The sequence below is a fragment of the Neovison vison genome, chromosome 3, assembly GCF_020171115.1.
Source record: "Neovison vison isolate M4711 chromosome 3, ASM_NN_V1, whole genome shotgun sequence".
Lineage (NCBI taxonomy): Eukaryota > Metazoa > Chordata > Mammalia > Carnivora > Mustelidae > Neogale > Neogale vison.
The window spans coordinates 1,713,165-1,740,384 of record NC_058093.1 but is presented as its reverse complement, the minus strand read 5'-3'; the positions used below and the strand labels follow the sequence as shown (position 1 = coordinate 1,740,384).

Here is a 27,220-nt window from a genome sequence, read left to right as displayed (position 1 = left end):
TTTCTAGAAGTGGGTCACATTTGGTCCTTAAAGCAGATCAAGACATGGAACAAGGAGGGCTCCGGGTTCTTCCTCTTCCACCCACCCCCACTTGTGCGCTCTCTTTCTGTCAAATAAATAAGTAAAATCTTAAAAAAAAAAAAAGACATGGAACAAGTATTGAAGAGTTAAGATTTTGTCCCATTTATGAGATGGACACTGAAGGAGGAGGTTCTTGAAAAATTTATCTGAGCTCATCGAGGAAGGAGACGACCCAAGTTAGGCTCTTCCTGCAGGAGATACGGGGATCTGAGCGCAATACGCGGCACAATACAAGGCACGCCCGTCTCAGCAGGGTGCTAGCCACTTAGAAAGGGTGTAGTTTAGGTGGAGTCTGAGATTTAGTTGTCAAAATTGAGTCCAAGATTCTCCAACTAGTTTAACAGAGGTTGAAATCCAAAATCATGAATAAATATTGAATTTGGAACTATATATATGGAAACACTGGAACAGAAAAATATTAGCAGCTAGTTTTTTTTTCACGGTTAAGTAACATCAAAAAGAGTAAAAAAGAATTCAGAAATGCAACAATGCAAAATGTATCAGAAATTCTATCTGAAAAATAAATTCCCATAATGTGACCAAAATTTTTTGAAAAAATTCAGATCCCAAATAAAAGAAATAAGAAGAAAAAACTATTGCCATTGGACTGTCTTGATAGTTTCACAGCAGATATCCAACACTGCAGACACTAGCCAGTACTAGGTACCCACATTTAAACATAATTAAACATAAATGTCTTCTGGGAAGTTTTTGATTCACACGGTACTTTAGAACATACTGGTTTTCACCTATCAGTTCATACAGTGCCTTACTTTTCCTTTATGACACTGGGCTAACTGAAGGCAGGAACCTGGTCATCTTCAGTTTAACTGTTAATTAAGTAAGCAAACTTAAATCTAGTCAGTTACTAGATGTTCTCTAACCCACATACGATATGTTATCACATAAAGTGAGTAATAAATGAGCTTTATTGAATGGGTTGATGAGTTGTTCATTGGTGTGCAAGGAATGTACATGTGAGTCCTGTGTATCTTTAATAATATTTTGTTTTCAAATCTTCAAGACTTCATGATATTCCAGTAAGCCACAGCTCAAATCTTATTATCAAGTCCACCTCATAAAGACTATCTACCAAGAAACCCTTTCTATTATTACTAGGCTGAAAAGGCTCTCAATTTAGAAAAGAGATGTTTACATAACACAGTTATTGCACCAGACACTTCTAGTGAAAGGAACCAAGTTATGATGTCTCTCCCCAGCAGAACTGAGGTCACTGCTTCATAACCGAATGATACTTGCTTATAAAGCTAAAATGTGTGTGGGCTGTAAGAAATGAAGTTAAAAGGAAAGTTCATTAATTCTTTTCCTTCTCTTCCTCCCTTTCTTCCTTCCCCTCTTAGGCCTCACTAGATGACCTAGAAACTTCGTCATGTGAATTAGCTTTAGAATGTTTCTAACTTGCCAGGTGCGGTGGCACACACTTGTAGGCCCAGGTCCTCGGGAGGCTGCGGCAGGAGGATCGCTGGAGCCCAGGAGTTCTGGGCTGTAGTGCGCAATGCCGATTGGGTGTCCGCACTAAGTTCGGCATCAATATGGTGACCTCCCGGGAGCGGGGGACCACCAGGTTGCCTAAGGAGGGGTGAACTGGCCCAGGTCGGCAACGGAGCAGGTCAGAATGTTTCTAACTTAACCAGAGATTATTTAATGAGTAAATATACAATTATTTATTTAAAATCATTTATTCTCAGCAAAATCAAACATATCATTGAGTTTACATAGAAATACAATTTTCAACCAGATCTTCATAAAAATGGACTGGAGAAATGAACGTTCATAATTAATAACCAATTGTGTACTATTTAGTCATGCCAGCAGCAGAACTGATTACCATTAAAAAATGGTAAGGTAACGTATCTTAAGTGTGCAAATTCCATCTTAGTACTCTATGGTGTTACCATTGGTAATAAATGGCCACTAAATATATATACCTATTACATAAAGCTTTTGAAGTACAATAAAAATACAAATTCTATCTGTTATAAAAAGCCACTAATATGGCTTCTAAACATCCTCATTATACAAATTCCAAAATACTATATGACAAACAAAATTATAAAGATTCTTCTTTATGAAACATATGCTAAGCTCTAACTAAGGTACAACTTAGCCAATACAGAAACAAGTAGGAAGACTTACGTCTACCATAGAACATTATGAAGATACATACAAATATAACATTGCATAAGCATTTTATGATTTCTTTTCCTAGTGAATATGTACCCTTAGCACTTGACAAAAATTCCCAGGAGTAAAAGAAAAAAATCTATTTTTGAGATATATCCCTAATCTAAGCTCCCATTTTTATTAATTTAATCTGTTTTTCTTATGATGCAATGAACCAAATTATAAATTTTAACCATAAATCCTTCTTGTACTGAATACCAATTAAAATCTGTTACATGATAGGCAAAGATATACAAAATTAACATTTTAAAAGGTCAGAGTTCATCAGTATATTATGAAAGAAAATTTCATTGTTCATGTTAACCCAAACTGAGAAGTCACTTGATTTTTTGTAAAAAATGAAATTCTACCTTCAACAGAAACAAATACAAATTAAAGTTGCTAAATAATACTGTTGATTCATAAAGAATAATTGTTAGAGATTTTAAAGTATCAAAACTAATGGGGCATCACAAAATAAAATCTGGTGAGAAAATGTTTATCAAAGAAGAAAATATGAGAATAATATTCAGTAAGAAAAATATATTTGGTAAAGTAAATGTGGGTAATAGATTTTGCAACTGAAGACAACCAACATTCCATTTTTTAAAGAAAATATTAGATCAGATGATGTTTAGATATTTAGCAATGTATCGTATCCGATTAGAAATTAAATCTTAAGTGTATTTGTAATGAGCAAATTTTTGGCTTTTACCATTATCCTTACTTATGAAATAAATAAAAGATTTAGAGTATGACTGACTGTAGTAGCTAACATTTTTACTTTGCTTTTACTAATAAATAATTATTTGGCTTAATTATTATTGGAAATTATATTTTTGCTATTTTACCTGCTAAAAATGACCTGGCGGCATTATATTCAAAGTTTACATTTTGCCGATGATATGAACAACATCTAATACATAAAATAACACCTGTCTAATCATGGTAACATGCTTACTGGTCTGAATACAGAATATACTAAGTTTAGCATTGGTATATCTCCTCAAGACTGAAAGGTATCATCAAGGTATGGCTTTGGGGAATGAATAATAAAGTAGCAGCCTGGAAAATGAACACAGATTTCAAGATGCTAATTATTTAGAACTCAGACACAAGGCATATATTTGGATAATTTGTTCTTTGATTCTAAATTCATCTACAAGAGAAACAGAAAGAAACATGAAAGTATGATTTACTTTACAGTGATTTATTTTTAAAATAAACATTATAGATCAATAGTGGAAGACATTTTACTAAAATAATTTGCAAAAAGTGAAGATCTTCAAAAACATATTGGCACACAGACACTACCTGTCATATGGTACTAAGGAATGATCTATATGCATATAAAACAAATTTAACACAAATCTGGATCTCTTGTTCTTGACATCAGCACCTGCTGTCTAATGGGTCGAGACAAAATACTGTGCCTTCAAGAGTTAGTCCCATTTTGAACCCCTCCTGTAAAACAGAGTAAAATCATTAAAATAAGAAATGCTCATGACAATAATAAAGATGATAATAATGACGGTATTCATAAAATAAGAAGACTGAACAGTAGTTAAAATCTCCATGTTCTCATCAGCTGAGGAATAATACGGCAAATCCTGGCTTGTCTAATTTTTCTCAGTGTGTGTCTCAGGCATTTTAAATACGAATGTATGAGGTTAGCATGCCCCAAAGACAAAAGAAAACAGAAATATAGGGAATTACGTGGTTTCAAGACCTAAATGTTTCTTTTTCAGTGAAGTCTACTCTGCCATTCTATCATAGCTTAAATCTCCTCTCCTGGCTTTCAGGGCTAATATCCAGTTACATGTAACTAACACAGCGAAACCTCAGATGTGATGAAAAGTTTGAAAGCCCGAGGGTCTTTGCCTTCTCTTCCTGGTCAGCCCTGTCTAAGGCCTTGGTAAAACTCCTAACAGTGAACCCGATGCCACTTCCCATGGGGAACACAGAACTTCAGAGCACTTGGCCACAGAGAAGGCTTCCCCTACTGGCCCCGCTGTTGCTTGTAGCTCTAAGGTTGAGCCCCACACCCCTTGCAAGGTTTAGATGTTTCCAGAAGTTAAGTTGCCCTGGTTTATTGAGAGCAAGCACACAAGCTTTTCCTCTTAAGATTTCTTTTCCCCCCAAGTTTTTGTTTCAGTTCCAGTGAGTTAATAAGGCCCCGTGTCACATTCTTTTCCTGGGGGGGACCTGGTTATTCAACACCCAGTGCTCATCACAAGCGCCGAAGTCTTCAAGTTAAGAGCTGGTGGAAAAAAGTTTGTGTTCTACTCTGAGCTGTCTTCCTTTTTGCGTCAGGTAAGGGGCTCTCTCCAGCCTTAGAACTTCCTCCCTCCCCTCCCCCTGTCCCTAATGCAGGCTTTAGGCTCACAGCCATGGGGGATCTGGGGGCCACATGCTGGGTCTCCTTGTAGAAGCACTGTGGCTCCTACATTCATCCTAAACGTCTCTCTCTCACTGATGGAAATGAAATTTTGTTCAGGGAGGTCGTGTATGGTGAGGGCCGGCCAGGGGACACATTACAGGTGAGCAAAGAGTGAACAGCCTACTCCTGCCGGAAGTAAAATGTCCCTCAGAGAGGAGGCTGTGGTCCTCTGTCCTTTGCATTTTATTCCATCTGACTATACCTACTCGTGTGCTAGCCAGTTGTGAATCCCTTTGCCTTCCTCCAAATCACTTCATTTTGCAACAGGTATCTAACGTCCTTATCACAAATCCAGTGTCAACATGATCGCAGAGAGGGAGAAAATATGACACTGCAAGCCACGCCTGGTTCGCTGTCAAATGCTCCTCACTCCACCTACAGCGGGAAGACCCCGGGGCCATGTCCCACTGCAAAGGCTCTTCAGAACTTCTTCCCAGAACTTAGAATACAAATTAGAGCCCATTGAGTAAAAGTCAGAGTACTTACCTTTACTTTTTTAAAAGCCTGTTCTTATCACCAGAAGGAATATTTTGTCATATCTATGCATATTATTTTAAACAGCTGCCAAGTACTTAGAGAAGTCAATACTTAGAGCTAAACATAGTGCAAATTAACTGTTTTGTATAAATATTTTATTTGGATATGTGAAGATCTGTGTACTATGTCATCTTCTGGCACAGTAGATAGATAGATAGGATATGTATTGACTTGGAAAGCTTTGATACGGTGTTTAAAAATTTTTCTCAGTTCATTCTGAAATGAAACCACAATCATTTCAACTGAAAACACTATCAGTGTGGTTTGTGTTTCAATGGCAGAATAGCAATCATAGTGAAATAGGGATCGGTCACTATTTCAACAATAAAAAAAATTGTAAATCATTTGCAAGAATATCTCCATAGTGATTTTTTTTCCCTCCATAGTGATTTTATAAGGATCCCTTTGGAGTCCCCTTTGATTAATTTAATTATCCCTATTAATAGACACATAATATTATCTCTTTTGTTTTCTTTACTCCTAAGATAAAATTTCCCACACAGTTTCTAACCTTTGCTCCTAGCTCTCATTTAGTAAATCATGACTTAATGATCAGTGAGTCTTTCTTAGGTTTCCACATCTTGAATTTCAAAACTCTGGATGAAAACGAAGCTTTCTTTAACTTACATAGTGAAAGAAATTATTGTAAACTAGTATCATGTAAAATATAACTTTATTGTTAACAAAGTACTAATAATATGCTTTTTTAATGGCATTTGTTGCCCCATTACACTGCCATATTTTGAAATAGGGAGAAAAACGTGTTAAGGAAGGAAAAGTCAGTCTTCTGGAAGAATGTTCACATGTTGAGGTATGTCCTTTGAGTCTCCTTTTTTTCTATCTCTAGGGTTTTTTCCAACAATTTTAATATTAATATAACAACCATATATTATACATAAATTTCTTATGTATTTTAATGTATCACATATATATAATTTTCTATATTCTTTTTAAAACTTAATGAAACAAACATTCCCTATTGGGTCCCCATAAAACTAATTTAATGATTACATAATCTATTAATTTTTTAAAAATTCAAGTATAGTTGATACACAATATTATATTAATTTTGGGTGTATAACATAGTGACTCAATATTTATATAATTATGGTATGTCCCCACAGTAAGTGTAGTTACCACTTGTCACCATAAAAAGTTATCCTAAGGGCGCCTGGGTGGCTCAGTGGGTTAAGCCGCTGCCTTCGGCTCAGGTCATGATCTCAGGGTCCTGGGATCGAGTCCCGCATCGGGCTCTCTGCTCAGCAGGGAGCCTGCTTCCCCCTCTCTCTCTGCCTGCCTCTCTCCCTACTTGTGATCTGTCTCTGTCAAATAAATAAATAAAATCTTTAAAAAAAAAAAAAGTTATCCTAATATCATTGACTATATTCCCTATACTTTTCATCCCTGTGATTTATTTACTTTGTAACTGGAAGTTTGTGCCTCTTAATATACTCTTTACTTCTCTTCCCTCTGGAAGCCACCAATCTATTATTTTTAATGTGACTTAACTGTTTTGAGTATTTTATAATTATGAATAAAGTTAACTAGAACCTTTTTCCCATAAAAATTTTCCCCATTTATAGCCATTTTCTTCTCTGAATAGATTGCATTAGAGTTTCTGATCTCAAAAAAAAAAGGTAAGTTTTACTAATAATTACTCTCCATCGGGACGCTATGAACTGACCCTGGCCCAGCAATGAGTTAGAGGGCTTCTCTCATCACACTTTCACTTGCACTGGGGAAGAAAATAAAATAAATAAGTAAAATAAATTAAAAAAAATTAAATAAAATATTTATTTTGCTTGATTAAAATAGCATTTCTAGTTCTTTTGTATTTAATTTGTAGATTTTCTTTGGTTAGATTGAACATGTCCACATGCATATTAACAACTTGTGCTCTTTTGTAAGCTGCTTTTTTTTTAAATTCATCTGACTGTTAAGTTTTCTAATTACTTGTCTACTTACTTTAATTATGTATATGTGATATATTTATATATTGTTAAAGAGAAAAGGAAAAAATTACAAAAAACTACAGATGCTATAAAACTACATATTTTTCTTTTCCTTAGAGAAATTACTTCCCAATTCAAAAGTCTGATAAATATTCAATTGTATTTCAAACATTTTAAACTGACTACTCTTTCTGAAATTTACTTGGGTATTTAAGTTACAGCTGTGCACTGATCTTCTACCAAAGTATTAACCAGCTGACTTAACACCCCTTTATGCAAAATTCTTTCATCCTTCTTGCCATGCTCCTTTTTAAATGTATTAAATTATTATAACTTAGAAGGTATACTTCTGGGCTGTCAATACTACTTTGCTGACTTGCCTGTCAGTGACATGTACCAGGAAGTTTAAATTATGTCAAATTAAATAACCACATTATTGATTTCAAATAAATATTTAATTTTTGAACAGTTTATAATAAAATATGACTTTATATTTCTGCTTAAATCCTGACATGCACAAGATACTTTTATAACTTCCTCTAAGTGGAAGAGAAAACCCAAATATCTCATTAGGCTCATTAACTCAATATTATTCCTACAACCCACTGTACTATAACTGTTTTTACATTGTATACAAAGATAAACATAGTAGCCAAATATGTGCATTAGCTTAATTAGGCTAACAAGATTAATAACAAAAGTGGTCACGGACTTTAGATGAAGAAAATATTATTTTACTTCAGTTAAAGTGACCTTGCAAGTAAATCTTGAACTAAAAACAAAACAAAGAAAAACAAAATCAGACAAGCAATGAGGTGCACAATGCAATAGAGACTACACCACTGAAAAAAACAACTTTAAAATACGGGTTATAAAACCTCTTTACACACAACAATCAGAAACCTCCATATGAAACTGCTATTTGAATGTTTATTAAGTAAAGCATGCAAGTATTAAGGTTTTAGCTTTACGAAGTTATAAGTTGTTTAAAATTATTATGAAAATAATATACCAACCATCTCTGGCGCTACCCACCATGAAAGCAATAAAGAATAAAAAAGACATTAAGAAAATATTAGAAGCGACAAAAACAGAAGCAAAAATACCACAGCTTAACATTATTTAACTAACACATCACTAAATCATTCCATAATAGCATCTCTCAAAGTTAGTTCCTACAAAAATATGCAGATGTAGGTTTATTTTTAAAAATCTATTGAAATGTTTTCAGTCTTGTGAAAACTAAAAAAAAAACATTAATAGAAAAGCACTCTTTGTGATCTGCATAATGCTTGAGGACAAACGGCACCAGATCTGTGCCCATGTTTCTGTTTGTTCTTATAAAAGCATTAGTCCCCAGTAGCACAAACCTAATTGGTAAAACTAATGAAAAAGGAAAGGGATTGATTTCATGTGAAATAAAGTATTCTTGCTAAATATTCATGCACTATCTGAGTGGAAGTTTTATAATATCTAAATACAGAAAAGAGGGAGAAAAATTGTACCAACAAACCGGGTACCTGCTGAAATCAACAGAAGTTTGACATCACCCATCCTGCTAAAGTTCTTAATTTGAATTTTAGTAGGTTTTGTAATTTTGCTTTTATTTAATTTATAATTTTTGAGTTAATAGTTGAATAGAAGCTGTGAGGATAAATTATTTATAACTTTTCCGGTAAATATTTAAGAAATGTTACAATTTAAGTCAATAAAAAGGATTTAAAATAACTTTTTCATGTAAAAGAAAAATTATCCATCACCCAACTTGAGAAATGCTGTTTTAACATATTCTTTGAAATCTTAAGGCATATGTTACTCAGCACTTAAGATGCACACATTATAATATCCAGAACAATAAGGAAATTCACATAATACCTAGAGAAAAAGATGACTGCGTCATAGCCGTGGTCCAAAATGAATGGAAGCGTGTTTATATTATCTTTCTAGGAAGGGGTGTCTCACCAGTGTTAGAAAGTCAGAAATCTCCATTACTCATTTCCTCCAGGAAATGGAGCACAGAGAATGAACCACCTAATAAACAGGAATGACTCCTTCTCCCCAATCAGCTTCCTATAATGGGTCTTTGCCTACATTCTACCATATAAATAGTCTTTTTGATAAAAATAGGATATAATAATTTCATGAACATGTAAAGGGCAAATATAAAGAGAAGGTTTTTTTCTGGTGCTTTTAAGACGACTTCTTGATCAAGGCCCACTGTAAAAAGCTTTTAAAACCAATATCTTCAAACTCCCAGTACAAGTAAGACTGAAAAACCGAAGAGGGAGAGAGAAGCGACGCGAGCGGACGACACTGCTGAAGAAGGTGTCACCGGTGCCGCTCCCCCGAACAGGGCCCATGGGTTCGCCACGGCTACGGCGCCTGTCTTCAAAGACACCGACCTCAGTGTCACAAAGATCGCCCTTCATCTACCCACTCCCAACTTGAACTCCATCACTGGGAAAATGGAGATGAAACCTTGTAAACCCAGGACAGCTGCCCTGTAATTTTTGGATTTCAAAGTAATGAACCATTAGAATCCATGTACTTCTGTGTAATGAAAGAGCCACCTCACTGCCACTGTAAATCACTCTACTAAAGACAACGCAACAAAAAACCATACTAGCATGCGTAGGAATGCTTTTAGGACTAAATGTATACTCCTATTTTCAAAGCAATTGTTTCCAGTAAGTTCAAGTAAGGAAAGGGCCTGTTGGCGTCGAGCATTTCCTGCGTCCCAGCTTCAGGACCAAGAAAGCCCTCGCGGACCCCCCCGTGAGAATAGTCACCTGCATCTCCTCCAGCTTCGACTGAATGTCCGGAGGGAAATCCCCAGCTCCGCAGGTGAACGGGTCAAACGGTTCCGCTCCAAACAGGTCCCGCTCTGCAAGCAGAGAACAGCTAAGTGAGTGGCCGTGAGCGGCCCTGGAGGCGCAGCGGGGCCAGGGCGGGTCCTGAAGCAGGAGGCGTGACGAGGCGACCCCGCACAGTCCCCGCGGGCCCTTCCCGAGCTCAGACTAGTCGGACACCAGCAAAGCAGCCAAGATGCCTTTCGGGACCATCTTCAGAACCGCCCGCTTGGAGCAATCGTTACCGGGACAGGTTTCTGCGTCTCGAAGGCTTCTCCGTGTCGAACTCCCCGAATACCCGACATGACCACATGACAACGCCTGCACTTTTTCTGGAGCAATTTAGATTGTCCCCAGGGAGCGCGTCACTCGCGGAGACGTCCCCGGTCCGCGTCCTGGTGCCTCCGGGCCATGATGGCGGGAAGCGACAGGAGGGGCTGAGGCCGACCGGCGAGCAGTTCCGCTCACAGATCCTGGCCCTCATCCCGCCTCGCTCAGAGGAAATCTAAGACACATTGTCTCATGCACTAGAAACTGTAGCACCTTCCTAAATAAACACAACCTGGGACAGGTTCTTTAAAAACGTCTCCTACCCCAGAAACAAGTTTCTTCTTAAAAATAGCAATAATGGGGACGCCTGAGTGGCTCAGTTGGTTAAGCGGCTGCCTTCGGCTCAGGTCATGATCCCAGAGTTCTGGGATGGAGTCCCACATCGGGCTCCTTGCTCGGCAGGGAGCCTGCTTCTCCCTCTGCCTCTGCTGCCTCTCTGTCTGCCTGTGCTCGCTCTCTCTCCCTCTCTCCCTCTCTCCCTGACAAATAAATAAATAAAATCTTTTAAAAAAATAGCAATAATGGAATATCAAAAAGCTCTCTGTAACATATATTCTCAAGTGTTCACTTTTTGGTTAAGATAGTAAAGAAGTATCAAAGTTAAAATCAATGTTTGTAATTGATAAAACTACAGCCTATTATTTAAAAATTTAAAAATTATGAAATTCCTTTATTCTGAGTCAATTCCAGCGCAGCCTTAATGGACACAATTTTTTTAAATTATATAGGTGTGTGAGAATTTAGAATATATTAAGAAATACTATAACCTCAAAAGTCAATGCTATGTAAGAAGTAATATTTATATTCCTTGAGTTTTACCATGTCTTCTAAACTAATCTCTGACCCTCATTATAAAAGACTTTATAAAAGACTCTTTATAAAAGACTCATTATTAAAGACTTTTAGTCATAACTGTTCTTTTTCCAAATTTGTGAATTAAATAAGTAAAAAGTTTTTATAAGTTCCTGGTGCTGGTAAGTATTGTATAAATAAGAGGGACATACTTCTCCAATCAAGACATACAAATGGCTATCAGACACATGAAAAAATGCCCATCATCATTAGCCCTCAGGGAGATTCAAATTAAAACCACATTGAGATATCACCTTACACCAGTTAGAATGGCCAAAATTAACAAAACAGGAAACAACATGTGTTGGAGAGGATGTGGAGAAAGGGGAACCCTCTTACACTGTTGGCGGGAATGCAGGTTGGTGCAGCCTCTTTGGAGAACAGTGTGGAGATTCCTCAAGAAATTAAAAATAGAGCTTCCCTACGACCCTGCAATTGCACTCCTGGGTATTTACCCCAAAGACACAGATGTCGTAAAAAGAAGGGCCATCTGTACCCCAATGTTTATAGCAGCGATGGCCACGGTCGCCAAACTATGGAAAGAACCAAGATGCCCTTCAACGGATGAATGGATAAGGAAGATGTGGTCCATATACACTATGGAGTATTATGCCTCCATCAGAAAGGATGAATACCCAACTTTTGTAGCAATATGGACGGGACTGGAAGAGATTATGCTGAGTGAAATAAGTCAAGCAGAGAGAGTCAATTATCATATGGTTTCACTTATTTGTGGAGCATAACAAATAGCATGGAGGACAAGGGGCATTAGAGAGGAGTAGGGAATTTGGGTAAATTGGAAGGGGAGGTGAACCATGAGAGACTATGGACTCTGAAAAACAGTCTGAGGGGTTTGAAGTGGCGGGGGGGTGGGAGGTAGGGGTACCAGGTGATGGGTATTATAGAGGGCACGGCTTGCATGGAGCACTGGGTGTGGTGAAAAAAATAATGAATAATGTTTTTCTGAAAATAAATAAATTGGAAAAAAATTAAATTAAATTAAATTAAATTAAAAAAGTAAGAGGGACATATACTTTATCATCCAAATAAAGACACTTTTAATTCTGAAAAGAATGCTACCAAAAGTTACACCAGGATGAAAGGTATAAACCAGAACTGTCCTAAACAAGTGGGAATTTATTGTCACCTTATATAAAAATATTATATATAAATACGAATAGGTATTGCATATGGGCATTGGTGTCGTTATCACCGTTGTTATTTTCCTCAGTCTCATGTGGCTTGGGAAATGAATCAGAACTTGGAGAACAAAGGAACTTTCCTTTGGAAGAGTGCTTGGGTGTCCACCATACCACGAGCCCGACCAACAATGTTGTACACATGATAGATGTTTGTGAAAAGAAATGAAGTAATGAAATAAATAAGTAAATAAATAAACAAATAAACAGAAAGAAAGGAAGTAATGAAAAGGAAGTAGAGCTGATCGAGAGGAACAGAGATTTTCATTCCAGCGTGTCTCGGCTCACTGTGCTTTGCTTTACAGTGCTTCGCAGAGAGCGTGTTTTTTTTTACAAACTAAAAGGGTCTGTGGCAATTCGGTATCAAGTAAGTCTGTCTGTACCATTTTCCCTACAGCATTTGCTATGAAGATAGATAGATACGGTATAGGGGCATCTAGAATCCTATCCATCTATCTATCTGTCTATCCATATCTTTCATTATGTTTGTTAAATTTTGGCACTCAGGATCATTAGATATTTAAAAATACAGCAAGGTGTTATTTCAGTTTCTCATTAAAAAATTCCTTAAAACCACTGGAGCATCTTTGCCCAGATTTTCCACAGGCATATCAGATTTATCAATTCTAAAACAGAATGCATTTTTCATCTTTTCTACTTCCAGTTTTCCCTGTTAACAACATTCAGTCTAAAATCCTGAATCATCATTGATCATGAACTCTCAACCGCCATCCTGATAATACTATTCCTCCTAAATATTTTCAAATCTATTCACTCTTCTCAATTTGTATTTTGACTTTGATTAAAATCCTCTTTTGTAGTACATCTCTGTAATTTATATTTCAAATTCCAGATTGTAACCCAGGTCTAGCACACACGCTATACAAATGCCCTTTGGACTAAATAATGAATGAGTAAACTGGTGGTCGTCCAAGGAATTAAAAAACAGTAAAGCAAGAGTTGTGGGACACCCATAAAGACAAAGAAATTCCCCCATTACATCAGGATATTGTATCAGGATATTGGAAACATTTGCTAAAAATATACTATAGCATATATATTATAGATTATTTCCTGAAAAAATATTTGCATTGGCAGAAAATATATTCACAGGAATTTATATATTTCAATTTATGTAAAAGTACAGACATATCTTTGTAAACTGATTTTTAAACTTTCTAATGTTACTACTTTGAATTTACAAATTAATTCTGTAAAATTTACTGAAGATCTAACATGTGTAATATATTTTGGTAAGTCCCACAGAGGGAAACAAATAAAGACCCTGACATATTTTAAGCCCAAGCTAAAACTTCAGAGTTATATCGAAAACCTCTTAATGTGAACCAGAGAGAATGCAATAGAGCATAGTATGTAAAACTCTCTTTTCTTCAGTTTCCCTTTGGACGTAATGACTGAGCACAGCCATCAGGAGCTATTCTTTACATTTCTGTGATGGGGCACAGATCAAAATACAATCACGACATTGAAAATGAGCATCTGTTGGATGTTTTCTAATTCATCAGGAAGAGAGTCTTATGTTCCTTCCAAATGTTCAGAAGGTAAAGCAGAGAAGCGATGGTGTGCAGAGTATTACAGATACCCAGAGAGAACACTTCCATGGGATTAATAAACAAGTCATGGAATTCATATCTTTGTACATTTAAGAATATTCATATACTCTATAACAAAAAATTGTTTTTTTAAACGATAATGAAAAATTTAAACTGAGCTCTACTAAGCATGTCAAAATATTAAAATAATTACCACCAAGTTGTCTTTAACCATTCAAACATTTAAAAGTATAACCCAAATAAAATAATATATGATTAAATGCTTTGTATTGAAATAAATAACCTTATACTGAAATATCATTTTTCATAAAAGTTTCAAATGCTAAGTGATGCCATCAGTAGATACTCTGAATTATAAAGTTAAATATGATTAGCTGATCTAGCACAATGAAATATAATTCTTTGGTAATTAACACTTTGAGTGAACTTAAGCTATGTAATTTTCCATAAAGTGTCAATGAAACATCTAAACTGTACACAAATATAGCTAAGAATATTGGTTTGTTTACAAAGCTTACTGATCTCAGTAGCTCTGCTGGGTACCGGCGGCGGCTGCGTGCCGTTGCGAGTAGGGGTTGAAGTTGCGTGTGATACCGGAGAAAATGGTACCATGTCAAAGATGTCAGTGGAGGGGGACTTGGGTGTCCCGGTGCCTGCCTGCAAATGAAAATAATGTGAATTACGGCAGTGTTCCAGGTACACACACTATAATGCTAAATATTTCATACACAGAGACAACATGTATAAACAACAACAAATTCAGTTGAATCATATGAACTTGCCATTTTCTAGATCAAACTCTGGCAATTCCATATGATTTAACCAGTCACACCAAATGTCCATTGCAAGAAAGCAACAGAAAATTGCTGCGACAATGACCTTAAAGATGATGGCAAAAATGGTGACAATGCTATTCCAGACAGATATAAAAGATACTGGACTTTTTTGTCTATCTAGAAACAACTGCCATTTGTATCAGAGAATTGAAAATATTAGAAATTATATAAAAATATGATTTTAGTAACACATTTTCCATAAGTTGGAAACAGAAATGAACTAATGTACCTTTTAAACTATGACCATTCAAACGCAATTGATAGCAACTTAAAAATTTTGAAGAGTATAAGTTAATTTGTATTTATAACTACAATGACAGCCAACTATTGTATTCACTGCAATGCCTTTTATTCCTGGATAAGAGTTCATTCAGTTTTCTATGACAAATATCTACCTTGTGAAATAAATTAATAATCACTAAATATACCATCAAAATCATTAAGTTATCTGGGTCAGTCTGGACCCAGATGTAACACAGGAATGAATCATCACTTTGATTGTCATTTGGGGAAAAACACACACTTGCACACACACAATCTAGAAAGAATGAGAATTCCCATTTTGGAGAGGAATAGTAAGAAAAACCTTGCTTGTCCTCAAAGAACATGAACACAGATGATCTCATGTGTTTCACAGTAAAATTAGACTTTTCAGAATACATTTATTTTTCTCATTCACAGATAATGGAAGTAATGGAAGAAAAATAATGCTGACTGTGTGTGACGAGTGACAGACTTATTATTCAGCTAATAGGACTGTTGGTACACTTTTCATGCAGGAAAACTGGTGTCATCTCCCTTTCCTTAACAACACACTTACTTTATCAGTCACGAATACTGTCTAAAGACTGAGGGAACTTTATCCCTCAGCTACTTCCTCCAAGCCAGGGATATTGTTTCCTGATCAACCCATCCCTCTATCTGCCTTGTCTTCCCTCTCTCTCTTCTTTCTCAGGATATTAAGATACTCAAATCTTGACTGTTCTTGAAAACAAAACAAAACAACCAAAAAATGTCTTGCTCATCTAACCTCGCATCTCTTACTCTTTCCCTCAAGGCTAACTTCCTTGGAAGAGGTACTAACTCATATAAATCGAAACGTTGCTCTTTTTGTGCCAAATGCCACTAAAACTGCTTTTCTCAACATCACTGATGATCTAATTTCCCAGCTGCCATATCTGGGGTCCTCTGAAGTGACATGTCCTAATTCGCCTTTCTGTGGATTTGTACACCATCACCGCTCTCTACTTGAAACTCCATCAGGTAACAAAGGAAGCAAACATGGCACACAAAGTCACCAGGGCCCATCACATTGATTCAAGACATACCTGATGTTTTTCATTATGATATAAATGGCACATTTTAGTAGAGTTTTTAAAAAATTATGTGGGATAATAAAAAAGAATTTTCTGCTTAGCAAATTACGTGAGGTCTTGGGATGCTGTTCTCACTGATTGGCTTGGGAAGGCCACATTTAGAAGGTGGTGGTATTAACAGTCCCAGTGACAGTCTGGAATCAGGCGAGTTGACAGGAGTGACAGTAATGGAAGAACTATTTAGACAGGAAGATGAATCATCACTACTACGCCAGAAAGAAGGTGAGCATCTCTGAAACCCATGCTGCTCCTGATCAGACATTTTGTGCAGCAGCTGTAAAGGAATGACAGAGAAATACACTAAGGAGAAGAGAGAAGACATGGAGGAAAAAGGAAAAAAATATATATGAAAATTTATTGGTGAAGTGATATTATGTGAAAAGAATAATTTCAGAATAATTTCACTAAAATTTAAAATATCATTTGAGTATATTTTCCTATTGCAATGCTCCTTAGAATCCAGATGTTTAATTTGACCATTTTTCACTGAAATATTACATTTTTAGATATTGAAATAAAATGTTGCATCATTAGGACTTGAGAGGAAGACGATAAAGAGTGAAGCTTGAGTTATTTCAATGAGAGCTTCTGGGTAATGACATGGGACAGGGAATCATAATAAGAAAAAATAATCATTAAAGTAGGAGTAAAGTCTAATAAAAAGTAATGACTTTGTAGAATTTTCAAAAAGGGTTACAACAAGCTTTGCACAGTGGCAGTATCGTAGCCAATGAGGTTTATCCGAGGCGCGATTATTGCTAATTGAAAACTTTTCTCAAAAAGGGTTACATCATTTTCGATTTAATCCTCAAAAATTTTTTTGAGATATTTGTATTAGTAATGTTACATCCTTATTATAATAAAAATATAGGAATCAAAGCCCATAGATTCTTTGTGATTTATTCCTCTATGAGGTAAGAAGCAGAGCCTAAATTTAAAATAATCTGACTCCAATCATCACGATCTTTCTGTAGGTTGTGATTTCCAAATGGTAAGACTTCTCAGGGATGGGCAGAGGGGGTTGTCAAGCATCTCAAATAAATGAAATAATAAGTGACTCAAGAATCAGTAAGCGGTACATCATTCTGGGTCTGCACATCAGTTTCTGGATGGCTTGCGAAAGTTACTACATTACAGTACGGAAAGCTGTGTCAACAGCTGAGAGGGTAAGAGCTGAGCTGTCAGAGTGGTCGGTTAAATCAAGTCAAAATGAAAGCAGTAGTTCAGCCTTTATTCACTTCCTGCTACGGTAAAAGCAAGGGGCCAGAAAGAAGGTACTGGCTTCATCAATGTCCTTTTTCCCCCAGAAAATGGCACTGGGTGAAGGTTAGAAGTATCAGGGCAGAAGCAAGGCATTGTGTCTGCTGAGTGGAGGGGACAAGTCAGGGGGAGAGAAAGGAGAAAGGGCAAGGGGCAGAAAAGCATTGAACACAGAATCAGAGTAGAGAAAGGAGCGAGTCTTCAAGGCCCTCATAAGATGGCCTTGACAGAGGCATTTTAAAAAGGTCATGGCCAAAGGCCCCCAAAAAGGAGGCCTCCAAATATAGGCACCAGGGCTAGGGATGCAGACACGTTATGTGGAAGAGCACAGCTGGCCAAGGGTGCAGGGGCTGAGTCCTTGACCGCAACTCCTCCGTGGCAGGCACTGTACCTGGTATAGGGAGGGCATTCTCCCCGGGGAGGCTTGCCAGGAGAAGCTTCTGGAATTGGCCTGGAGTGGGACTTCTCAACCAGAGGTCACACTTCAGAGATTTTTAACACTAATAGGATTTTGAGGCAGCCAACACAAATATGGTTTTTGATAACCTCACAGTGAAAGGTCATAACCAAAATGATAGGAGAACCCACAAATCTGAAGGAAGATTCTAAGCTGAGTCACGTCTTCACACAGTTCTCAAAGCTGAAGGGAGAACAAGGCAATGCAAAGTGAGAGATTTAAGTTGAGGTAAGGGCTCAATGTGGAAGCAAAATCTCTGATGGTCTGAGTTGTGTCACGGACCACTCTATTAATATGCATATACAGGCATATAATTACTGTCTCCTCCACTGCCCTCCACAGGGATCTGTATGCAGATACGTACACATCTTTGCATGTATATATCTAATTTCAAAATCTATTTTATAGTCTATGCAGTTTACTGTATAATTCTGTGATTGGTGGCTACCTCTTACTTAATTTTAAGTGAGAACTGTAAGCTCTTTGTGCACAAAATTTTTCTAAACTTCATCGAAAAGAGTATTTTCTAAAAGCTCTAACACATCAAAATACTAGACATATAATAAAACGACAAGGTGTATTTATTGCCTACTTTATACTACTGCAACTTTTAAACTTAAGGTCTAAATTGATAAGATTGTTTATAGTGAGTGAAACATCATATGGTATTAAGTGGTATTTGTCCTTGGTATCATCTGGTTCATAACATAAATGAAAGTGCTCTGTATTACTCTATGACTTGTATTAGCCAAAAAAAAAAAAAATCTTACCCAGATGCCTCAAATCAAACTGAAGGCTAAAATAATCAACTTCTAAGTGCTCTAGTATTTTAGGACAGTGCCTTCTACTTACTCTGGGAACATGAACTTATACAGACGAGGAATGTATGTAACATGAAAATAATCAAGTTTTTAACTACTCCAGAATGGTGGAGCTCAGGTTTCTACAGAGAGCTGCAGCTGACTTGGTCAATGGACACGTGTTGCTTGGGTCACACGGATCTTTGATACACAGAACCGGCTGCTTGTGGGTAATGTTAAGACATTGCACATTAAATCGGGAGCTTTACTTGAGAAGTTACAAAATCTAGAAAGTGGGTCCACAGATTTGCATGTGAATGACCGACAGTAACTGCTGTGCCTTTTCCACCGGGTATGGGCTCTCCTGCCAGTCCTCCCCACCGCGCCCCTGCCAATCCCCACCACCACACAAGATTACATACTTACGTCTCAGCCTGGGCTCTACTGATGTCTGAGTTCATGATTCCTAACTGAGAAATGATTCAAGTCAAGGAATTAAATATCACATCTGTTAAGCATTTCAAGTGGTGTTTCTAAATGTAGGGGGTCAGGAGCTAGTCTTTTTAACTTTTTAAACTGCCATTTTTAACTGGTTGAGGATATTTATTTTTTTAAGAAATTAAATACATAGTTTAGATGAAGACATTGATATTTTTGTGTCTTCTGTCAGTATTTTAACAGATGGCTAAAAAACAAAATTTTTGGAGTCTCCTACAGAAATTCATGGCACCACTGTTTGGTCCTTTATGCTCATACTTCCAAGTCCTTTGGTCTTCATGACGGTGCACAAGATCAGATCCCATTCTCAGGGATGTTACACGTTACTTACACAGACATGGTAAGGTTCTTTTTTTTTTTTTAAGATTTTATTTATTTATTTGACAGAGAGAGATCACAAGTAGGCAGGGAGGCAGGCAGAGAGAGAGGGGGAAGCAGGCTTCCCGCTGAGCAGAGAGTTCGATGTGGGACTCAATCCCAGGACCCCGGGACCATGACCTGAGCTGAAGGCAGAGGCTTAACCCACTGAGCCACCCAGGTACCCCGACATGGTAAGGTTTTTAAGGCCTGTTAGTAATGAGTGCCCAGGGGCACCTGGGGGGCTCAGTCGGTAAGCATCCAACTCTTAATTTCAGCTCAGGTCATGCTCTCAGGGTTGTGAGACTGAGCCCCATTTCAGGCTCCGTGCTGGCCGTGGAGCCTGCTTGGGATTCTCTCTCTCCCTCTGCCCCTCCTCTCTCTCTCCTTTCTTTCTCTCTCTTAAAAAAAAAAAAAAGTGAGTGCCCATATTTGCAGTTAATTGTCATTGTTGTAGTTTGTAGCTGGATCTTTGAGGAAGTGGTGGCTTGGGACATTCAGGCCCAAGTGAATACTTCAACCTCATTCTTGTCTAAAAAGAACAGTGATGATGAAGTGTGGTAAAAGGGTCTGAATTCTCAGTGAAGGTCAATTACGTCTAAACAACAATAAAAAATCTGCACTACACAGTTCTTTGGCAATACCTAAGAAATAGTAGAATGATAACAAAATTTTATTTTATGCTGTTAATACTTTTGCTAATATAAATACCCAAATATGGTTTTAAACTGTAAAACAAACAACTTTAAGATTAAAATATGATTTATCATTATTAAAATAACTCTACTGAGAATTTAATTTAGAAAGTAAATTATTTAATTACTTAAATTTATATTTGAAATATGTCTATACTTTTCTAGTTGAATAACTGGTAGACTATAAAGATTATAAATGAAACTACAGATGACAAAATACAACAGTGATGCCAAATATTTTGGCAAATTTCTATGCTGCTATGCTGATTCACACTCTCAAAGTTCACTATTATACTTCTGACATCACTTTTTAAGTAAGTTTTAAAAGTAACAACTTCCAGAGTGTAGGATTTAAAGCATCACGAATGTATTTTTTCAGATTTCTAGATTCACAGTTTGGTGATATTGGTCTCTTACTTCTAAGACCTATTATTTTATTTGCTCTTCCAAGAATGCCACAAGTTGAGTGGCTAGGATTGTCTGCAGATCCCAGAGGAAAACTGCGAAATTAAAAGATTTAATCAGGTACTCATGGTCAGAATTGGAACGGAATGTATTTTTCTTCTCATTAGTTAGATTTTACTTCTTTAGGATCATTTTTTTTTTTGCAAGTAGCAATTATGAAAATGAAGCCGTGCACCAGTAATCATTTTTTTGTGCACAGCAAATGCTCTTGAATCAATGTCATGCTTAAAATTTATGCCTTTGTTTAAAGATTCACATTTGGCTCGTTGTGTAACTGAGAGTTTTCACAATCTGCTCCTGCCCATCGTGACTTCAGTAACAGTCGAGCAAACACTAGAAGAAGATAAACAGGCACTTTTGTTTACCCACAAGGAAATACACATTTTAGGTTATAATTGTCCTATCGAGTCTAATCAGTGGCCACGCAGTTGATTATGTAAAGGTAGAATTTTATCCAGTAACAAACCCTTGGTTTAATTGAAAGGGAGACATTTATTTTACTGAGCAATAGAAAGTCCAGTACTTCTAAGGACTACAATTTTATTCATTTAACTTTCTGGCAATCGTCTGATTTGGTTAAAAGCATCTATAGCCAGAAAAGTAAAATGTAAGCATCCAGACACAAGAATCATGAGGAACAATCTGATTTAACTTGCTATGCCCACATCTTATAATGGAACAATCTTCTGGGGGCATTCATGAGGCTAGGAGGGCAGAATAAACCCTTTTTTTTTTCTGATATAAATACAGGCAGCACTGCCATGTGAATATAATAAATGGAAATCAGATTGTTCCTAGATAATTAGTACCAAATGGTGGAAATCCAACCTCTAATCTATTGCCAAACCACTAAAACACAGCAAAAAGCAAACAGTACAGTCAAGTAACGGAAATTTCTCAGTGTATCTAAATGACTGTATAAAATAAGGAGCCGATTTCTAAAACCAATGAAAAGATTTCCACAACTTCAGAGTGACATAGAGGTATGTAATACGGATGCAATCAAAGCCTATTTCATTTGCCTTAGAAAAGGAACCTATGACTGAACAGAGTGGAATTTAGGAAACATGTAAGCATTCTGTTTGTTAAGAACAACTTAAAACACAGCATTAATAATCCATGAGAAAATTGAAGGCCCTTCATTCATCATGCATATGAGGAACTGGTTTTAAGTAAAAACGAGTTTGGGTATCTACTGAACATATACATTGATCTGTAGTTAGAAATGTCTTTTAATTTTAATACTGAGCAAGAAATAAGTCTCTATTTTGTTTTCCTTAGCTAGAACTAAACTACTCTAGAACCTCAAGCTGGGCAAATTTATACTGGGTTTATTAACTAAATCAATGAACAATCGCCTAAATGGTAACAGAAAGAGAGAAAACCTCTTTCACTCCCGTGCTATCATGAGGAGCCCAGACCTCCTCCTTCATTTCCGATCTGCGCGTCCAGCCACCTAATAAGCACCTCCAGGGGGCTGTGCATGAGGCAGAACTAAGGTGAGCCCAAGTGAAATATTACATCTTTGTCCTGCACCTTCCCTAAGTCATGTCTATTTTGAAAAATGGCATCACTAACCTCATCTTAGGATAAAACCCTACGGGAGAATTCTGACCCCTCTTTACTCTACAGCCCCAACCAATCCATCAGCAAATCCTGCAAGCTCCGCTTCCAGCACGTATCAAGTGAGGGGCATCTGGGTGCTCAGTCCGTTAAGCGTCTGCCTTCGGCTCAGGCCAGGATCCCAGCATGCTGGATGGAGCCCCACACCTAGCTCGGTGCTCAGCCGGGAGTCTGCTTCTCCCTCTTCCTCTCAGTTTGCCCCTCCCCCACTCATGCTCCCTCCCTCTCTCTCAGATAAATAAAGTTTGTTTTTTTTTTTAAATGGATAAAGTTACATGCACAACATGAAATGACAGAATTCTAGACCAATTTCCTCTTCTTCCTCTCCTAAGCTATTGACATAGTCTCCTAGACAGGTTTTCGGGCCTTGTTTTGACCTCTTTACAGACCGCGGTGCAGACGTCAGCCAGATGACCTCCGAGTCCCCTGTTTAAAACCTACCAGTAATTTCTCAGTCAAGAAAAAAAGAAAAAAAAATAACAAAAAAACTCTACAGGGCCCTATAAAATCTAGTCCCCAATTCTCTCTCTAATGTCATCTCCAACTCTTTTTGGCTATTGGTCACTATGCTCTAGGCACAAAGGTCTTGTCACTGTTTCCAGCCCTTTGCGTTAACCAACTGCAGGTCTCCGTTCCGATGCTGCCTTCGCAGAAAGGGCTTCCGTGATCACCGTCTCCAGCTCCCCAGCTATTTGCTCCTATTCTGGTGTATTTTATTTTGTTCACACCATATATCAAATCTGAATTTTTAAACTTATTTATTCATTGACCTATGGGTTGATTACCCATCTCCCTCTCTGTTCCCTGTAACAGCTGAAACTCATAGGCTGCTCAAACCCAACCTCCTAGACATGTGACTGCATTCGGCATTCAATAAATATTTTATTCGCTGCCGTAACGGATCACAACTGTATCTAATGTATGCAGCGGGCAAATGTAAGAAAATAAAAATCAAAGTGATATGCATTGTAATACATAAGACATGTCACTAAGATACTATTCCAAAAAAGAAGTGACGACTTAGTAGGACTAGAAAAAATAAAAACAAAACTACAATTTACACAGTGAAACCTTGAAAGGACTTTTTAGAATTTCTGAAGAATTTCATTAGAAGTTTGATCCAAGTGTGCCTGGGTGGCTCAGTTGGTTAAGCCACTGCCTTCGCCTCAAATCATGATCCCAGGGTCCTGAGACTGAGTTCCACATGGGGCTTCCCTGGCTCTGCGGGGGGCCTGCTTCTCCCTCTCCCTCTGGCTGTCACTCCCCCTACTTGTGCTCTTTCTCTGTCAAATAAATACATAAAATTAAAAAAAAGAAGAGGAAGAAGAAGCTTGAACCAAAATTACTTAGTCTGCATTCTCAAAACAAGTCCGAATGACCAATTTACAATGATGTATATAACACAAATACGATGGCCGGCCGCCGTCTAAGAAATTGCACCTTTCCACAAAGTGCCTTTGGGGAGTGCAGAGAAATGTATGTATGTTCTCTCGTGGTGACTCAACCTCACTCAAAGATTCTCAGTCTGGAACATTCTACTCAACAAAGCCCCATCTTTTTCATATTTGACTTTATATAGAATAAAAGATCAACATCTCTAAAACCAATTTCTTATAAGATCTGATTCCTCTGAATCATTGTTCTGTGGTACAGAAATTCAACTAGGACTTTGGATCTCTCGTTAGGAAAAACAGCTTGCGATCTTTTAGTTATCTAATCAAAAATGTTTCTTATTTTTCTGATGCTTCCCATAATTGACTTTATCTGCTATTTCATCACACACTGATAAGAACAGCATCCAAACCAGTGATTTTGAATTATTTTCATTTTCTACATTACTTTTTATTTCACAATCCCTCCACAATTCCATTCCTACTTTTGTTTTCTTCTCTCCCTCTTCCCAAAGAGACTATTTCAAAGCTAATCTTTAATTTAGCTTTTAAAGCTAAATCTTTTCTTTTACTTTGACTAACGCTTGATGTGGACTATATTGTGTTTGACTACAAATCCTGACATTTTAGGAAACTTGTTTTTGTGCTTATTTTTATGTTAAGTCATTGTTAAGTCATAATTAGTGTTAAGTCATTTATAGAGAACCATTTCTGAGTTAGACTGTTTCATATGGCAAAAGAGTTATTTCCGTGTGACTTCGGAAAATGTGGCTTCCGTGTAGGATCCACACTCCTCTTGGGCTGGTCACTGGAGAAGAGTCATCTGTCTTGGGGCTTTCTCTCATCACAGCACCCTGAAAGCTCGGGGGAAAACCTGATGCCAAATCAATTTTCCATACCAAACCTACCTATATCGTAACTTTGATTTGCATAATGGGATTCAAAATTCACTGCAGTACTTCCGTAATTCATGCATTAGTTGCTGCCTCTAATCCCTTAAACAAAGGCTAAGAACTTCGGCGGCTTGCGAGCATTCTGTCCTTCAGTCCTCTGATAGTGAAGGAAATAAACAAGGAAGGAAAAGCGATAGAGTCTCATCATCGGAGTTACAAGCCCAGTAGGCATCTACTGCGTATTAACTTCACTACACATGGTGGCATTCTGGGAAATGCTTTGTGTCCTGGCTCTGTCCTATAACACTGGTGGCCAAATTTCCTAAGAAAGGATCTAACTTAACAGAAATTTGCTTTACTATAGATCCACTGTAAGCTATTAAACAAGTTACCTATACTTTAAATTTATATTTTAATTATTTATAATTTTCACTGCTTTCTAAATTCAAGTTTAATAGTTTGAATCATTAACAAACCTTCAACAGAGTGGATATTTGTAAGCATGGCAATATTTCATACTAAATAACTGTAGATAATTTAATTTGATTCAGTTCATTTTTAGTATCAGAAAATTGGGAGATAATTTTAAGAAATGTGAAATAAATAGAGCACTTAATGTTATATTAATGTATTCCACAGCTACATAACTGAAATAAAAAATGAAAGGCAAACACATTTGTTCATAATCTCTTCAAAAACTTTCTAAAACATCAGGTATCTTTTAGCAACCTAAAAATGTTGAGTCTCCTTCCTTTAAAAATCAAGTAATTTAAAAAAAAAATCAAGTACTTTCTATTTTTTTATCTTAAAGATGTACATCATCCAGTATACCATCAACTTCAGAAATCATATAAGCCTTTAGAAACTGAAAAACTATAACACAAGTAATTTTTGAGTTAAAATAAAGAAGAAATACTAAGGTATTACTATGACAAAAGAATATAATTGAAAGTTATAATTTGAGCTATTTGCATAATGATTGATGAAGCAATAAATTTTCTACACATATATTAGGTTCAAAAAAGTGGTTTAGAGAAAATGATTTCTCTTTTTTTAATTGAGCCTTTTAGTTACAGCCTCTGAAACATTTTACTGAGACATATTCAGTACCAAGACAAGCACAATGTTTATAATAATTATTAAACGACAACTTTGGAGCTAATCCTTTTTAGGAACTGCCTATCTGAATAATTATTTTTTTTTTTATGTAACGGACTCTACCAATGAGACTGCTGAATAATGCACATACAGAAAGACTTCATTTCATTTACATGCCAAGCGGCATGCTCACTCCCGGTGACAGCCAGCTCAGCCAGAGGATCACGGGAACTGGGGCAAGTGTCATCTCTTCATTCCTCCTGATCCCTGCCATTTCTGCAGCTGACTTGGTGGCCATTTCAGATCGCCAGTGCACCTGCATAAGCCCCAACCTGACCCACCTTCTTCTGAGTTGCCCCAGTGCCAGTCCAGGGCAATGCTTGCTTCCAGGAGATAAAAGAGGGGAGGACTGTTTCATCATTCATCAACATGCCCCAGACCCTTCTGCTCTTCTAAATCTACCTTGCCCCCCAACATGGTGTCTTACTTCTCCATGTAGAGACAGAGCTTTGGGTTTACATCCAAAATGGTAATGGATCTTATTTCTTTGCAAACACAAAGACTAAAGTAAAGCTATTATTCACATGCCATGAATTCCAGAAATAAACTTTATTAAGATTGCTTAAAAACACAACTTCCCTTCATGTATGTTTCTATTCCTAGTTTTTTCCCAGAGGATGGTTTATAGTAAGATCTTCAGCAAGACCCAGAAGGGTTTTACTCCATTTTGGGACCAAAGTTTAAAGAAGGAGTTTGAGCTGATGCTCTGTTCCTTGTGACCAGAGAGGAAAGAAAAATATCATAATCTTGATGAGAAGCAAACAGTGATGGCAGTGAAGAGGAACAAACAAACAAACAAACAAACAGGAAAGATATTATAATAAAGCCAGCCTCACTGTCCATAACAAAGGTACATGGGAACACGAGAACCTAACTCCCAACCTCTCTTATCTTGGCCGACCAGACACAACTATCACACACCATATGCCAAGCAATGAAATGCAAAGTGCTTCAGCGAGAAAGATGGAAAGGGTGAGTTGAAAAGGAAGTTCTTTGACCCATGTCCAGGGCGTACCGAATTTGAAACTCTAAACGCAATTTCTTATAGGCGCATTGTTTATGGTTATGAACTGCTGAAATATTCTAGAACTAGACAGCCACATATATATATAAATATATGACTAAGCCAAGCCACCCCTAGAGTACTGACCTGCACTGTAGATACTGGACTTTAACAAGACTGACTTTGGTTTCTTACACTGCATAGCAAGCCATCTATCTACCTATCTATCTAGATCTATCCATCTCTCTATATATATAGATATGTAATTTTCATTGAATTAGTCTAGAAATTGAACCAACATGAACTTGCAAATAAAAACTAGAAACAAAAACTCTTTTCAAACATTTGCAAATGCTATACTTGTGTTTCAGTTTATAGCATCATGGCATCATGCTGTAAGTTATACAGTA

The 27,220-nt window shown here is 37.0% G+C and overlaps 1 protein-coding gene and 1 non-coding gene across 11 annotated transcripts in view; one reads left to right on the top strand and one right to left on the bottom strand.

Annotated features, from left to right (window-relative positions):
* Positions 1-1,765: 1,765 nt before the first annotated feature.
* Positions 1,766-27,220, bottom strand: part of GULP1 (GULP PTB domain containing engulfment adaptor 1) — a 256,891-nt gene continuing 231,436 nt past the window's right edge. For 8 of the 10 annotated variants that reach the window (XM_044241127.1, XM_044241128.1, XM_044241125.1 and 5 more), the window contains 4 exons: positions 16,260-16,484; positions 14,517-14,655; positions 9,984-10,078; positions 1,766-3,729 (listed from right to left, as the gene is read on the bottom strand). In XM_044241127.1, the coding sequence (XP_044097062.1) occupies positions 3,658-3,729; positions 9,984-10,078; positions 14,517-14,655; positions 16,260-16,484 (531 nt within the window). In that variant the 3' untranslated portion in view covers positions 1,766-3,657. The remainder of the gene's footprint in view (positions 3,730-9,983; positions 10,079-14,516; positions 14,656-16,259; positions 16,485-27,220) is intronic. The other 2 variants (XM_044241134.1, XM_044241135.1) reach the window with 1 other exon arrangement.
* LOC122903710 lies at positions 16,912-17,058 on the top strand. Its single transcript, XR_006383989.1, has one exon. It is a non-coding gene; the product is annotated as a U4 spliceosomal RNA (small nuclear RNA).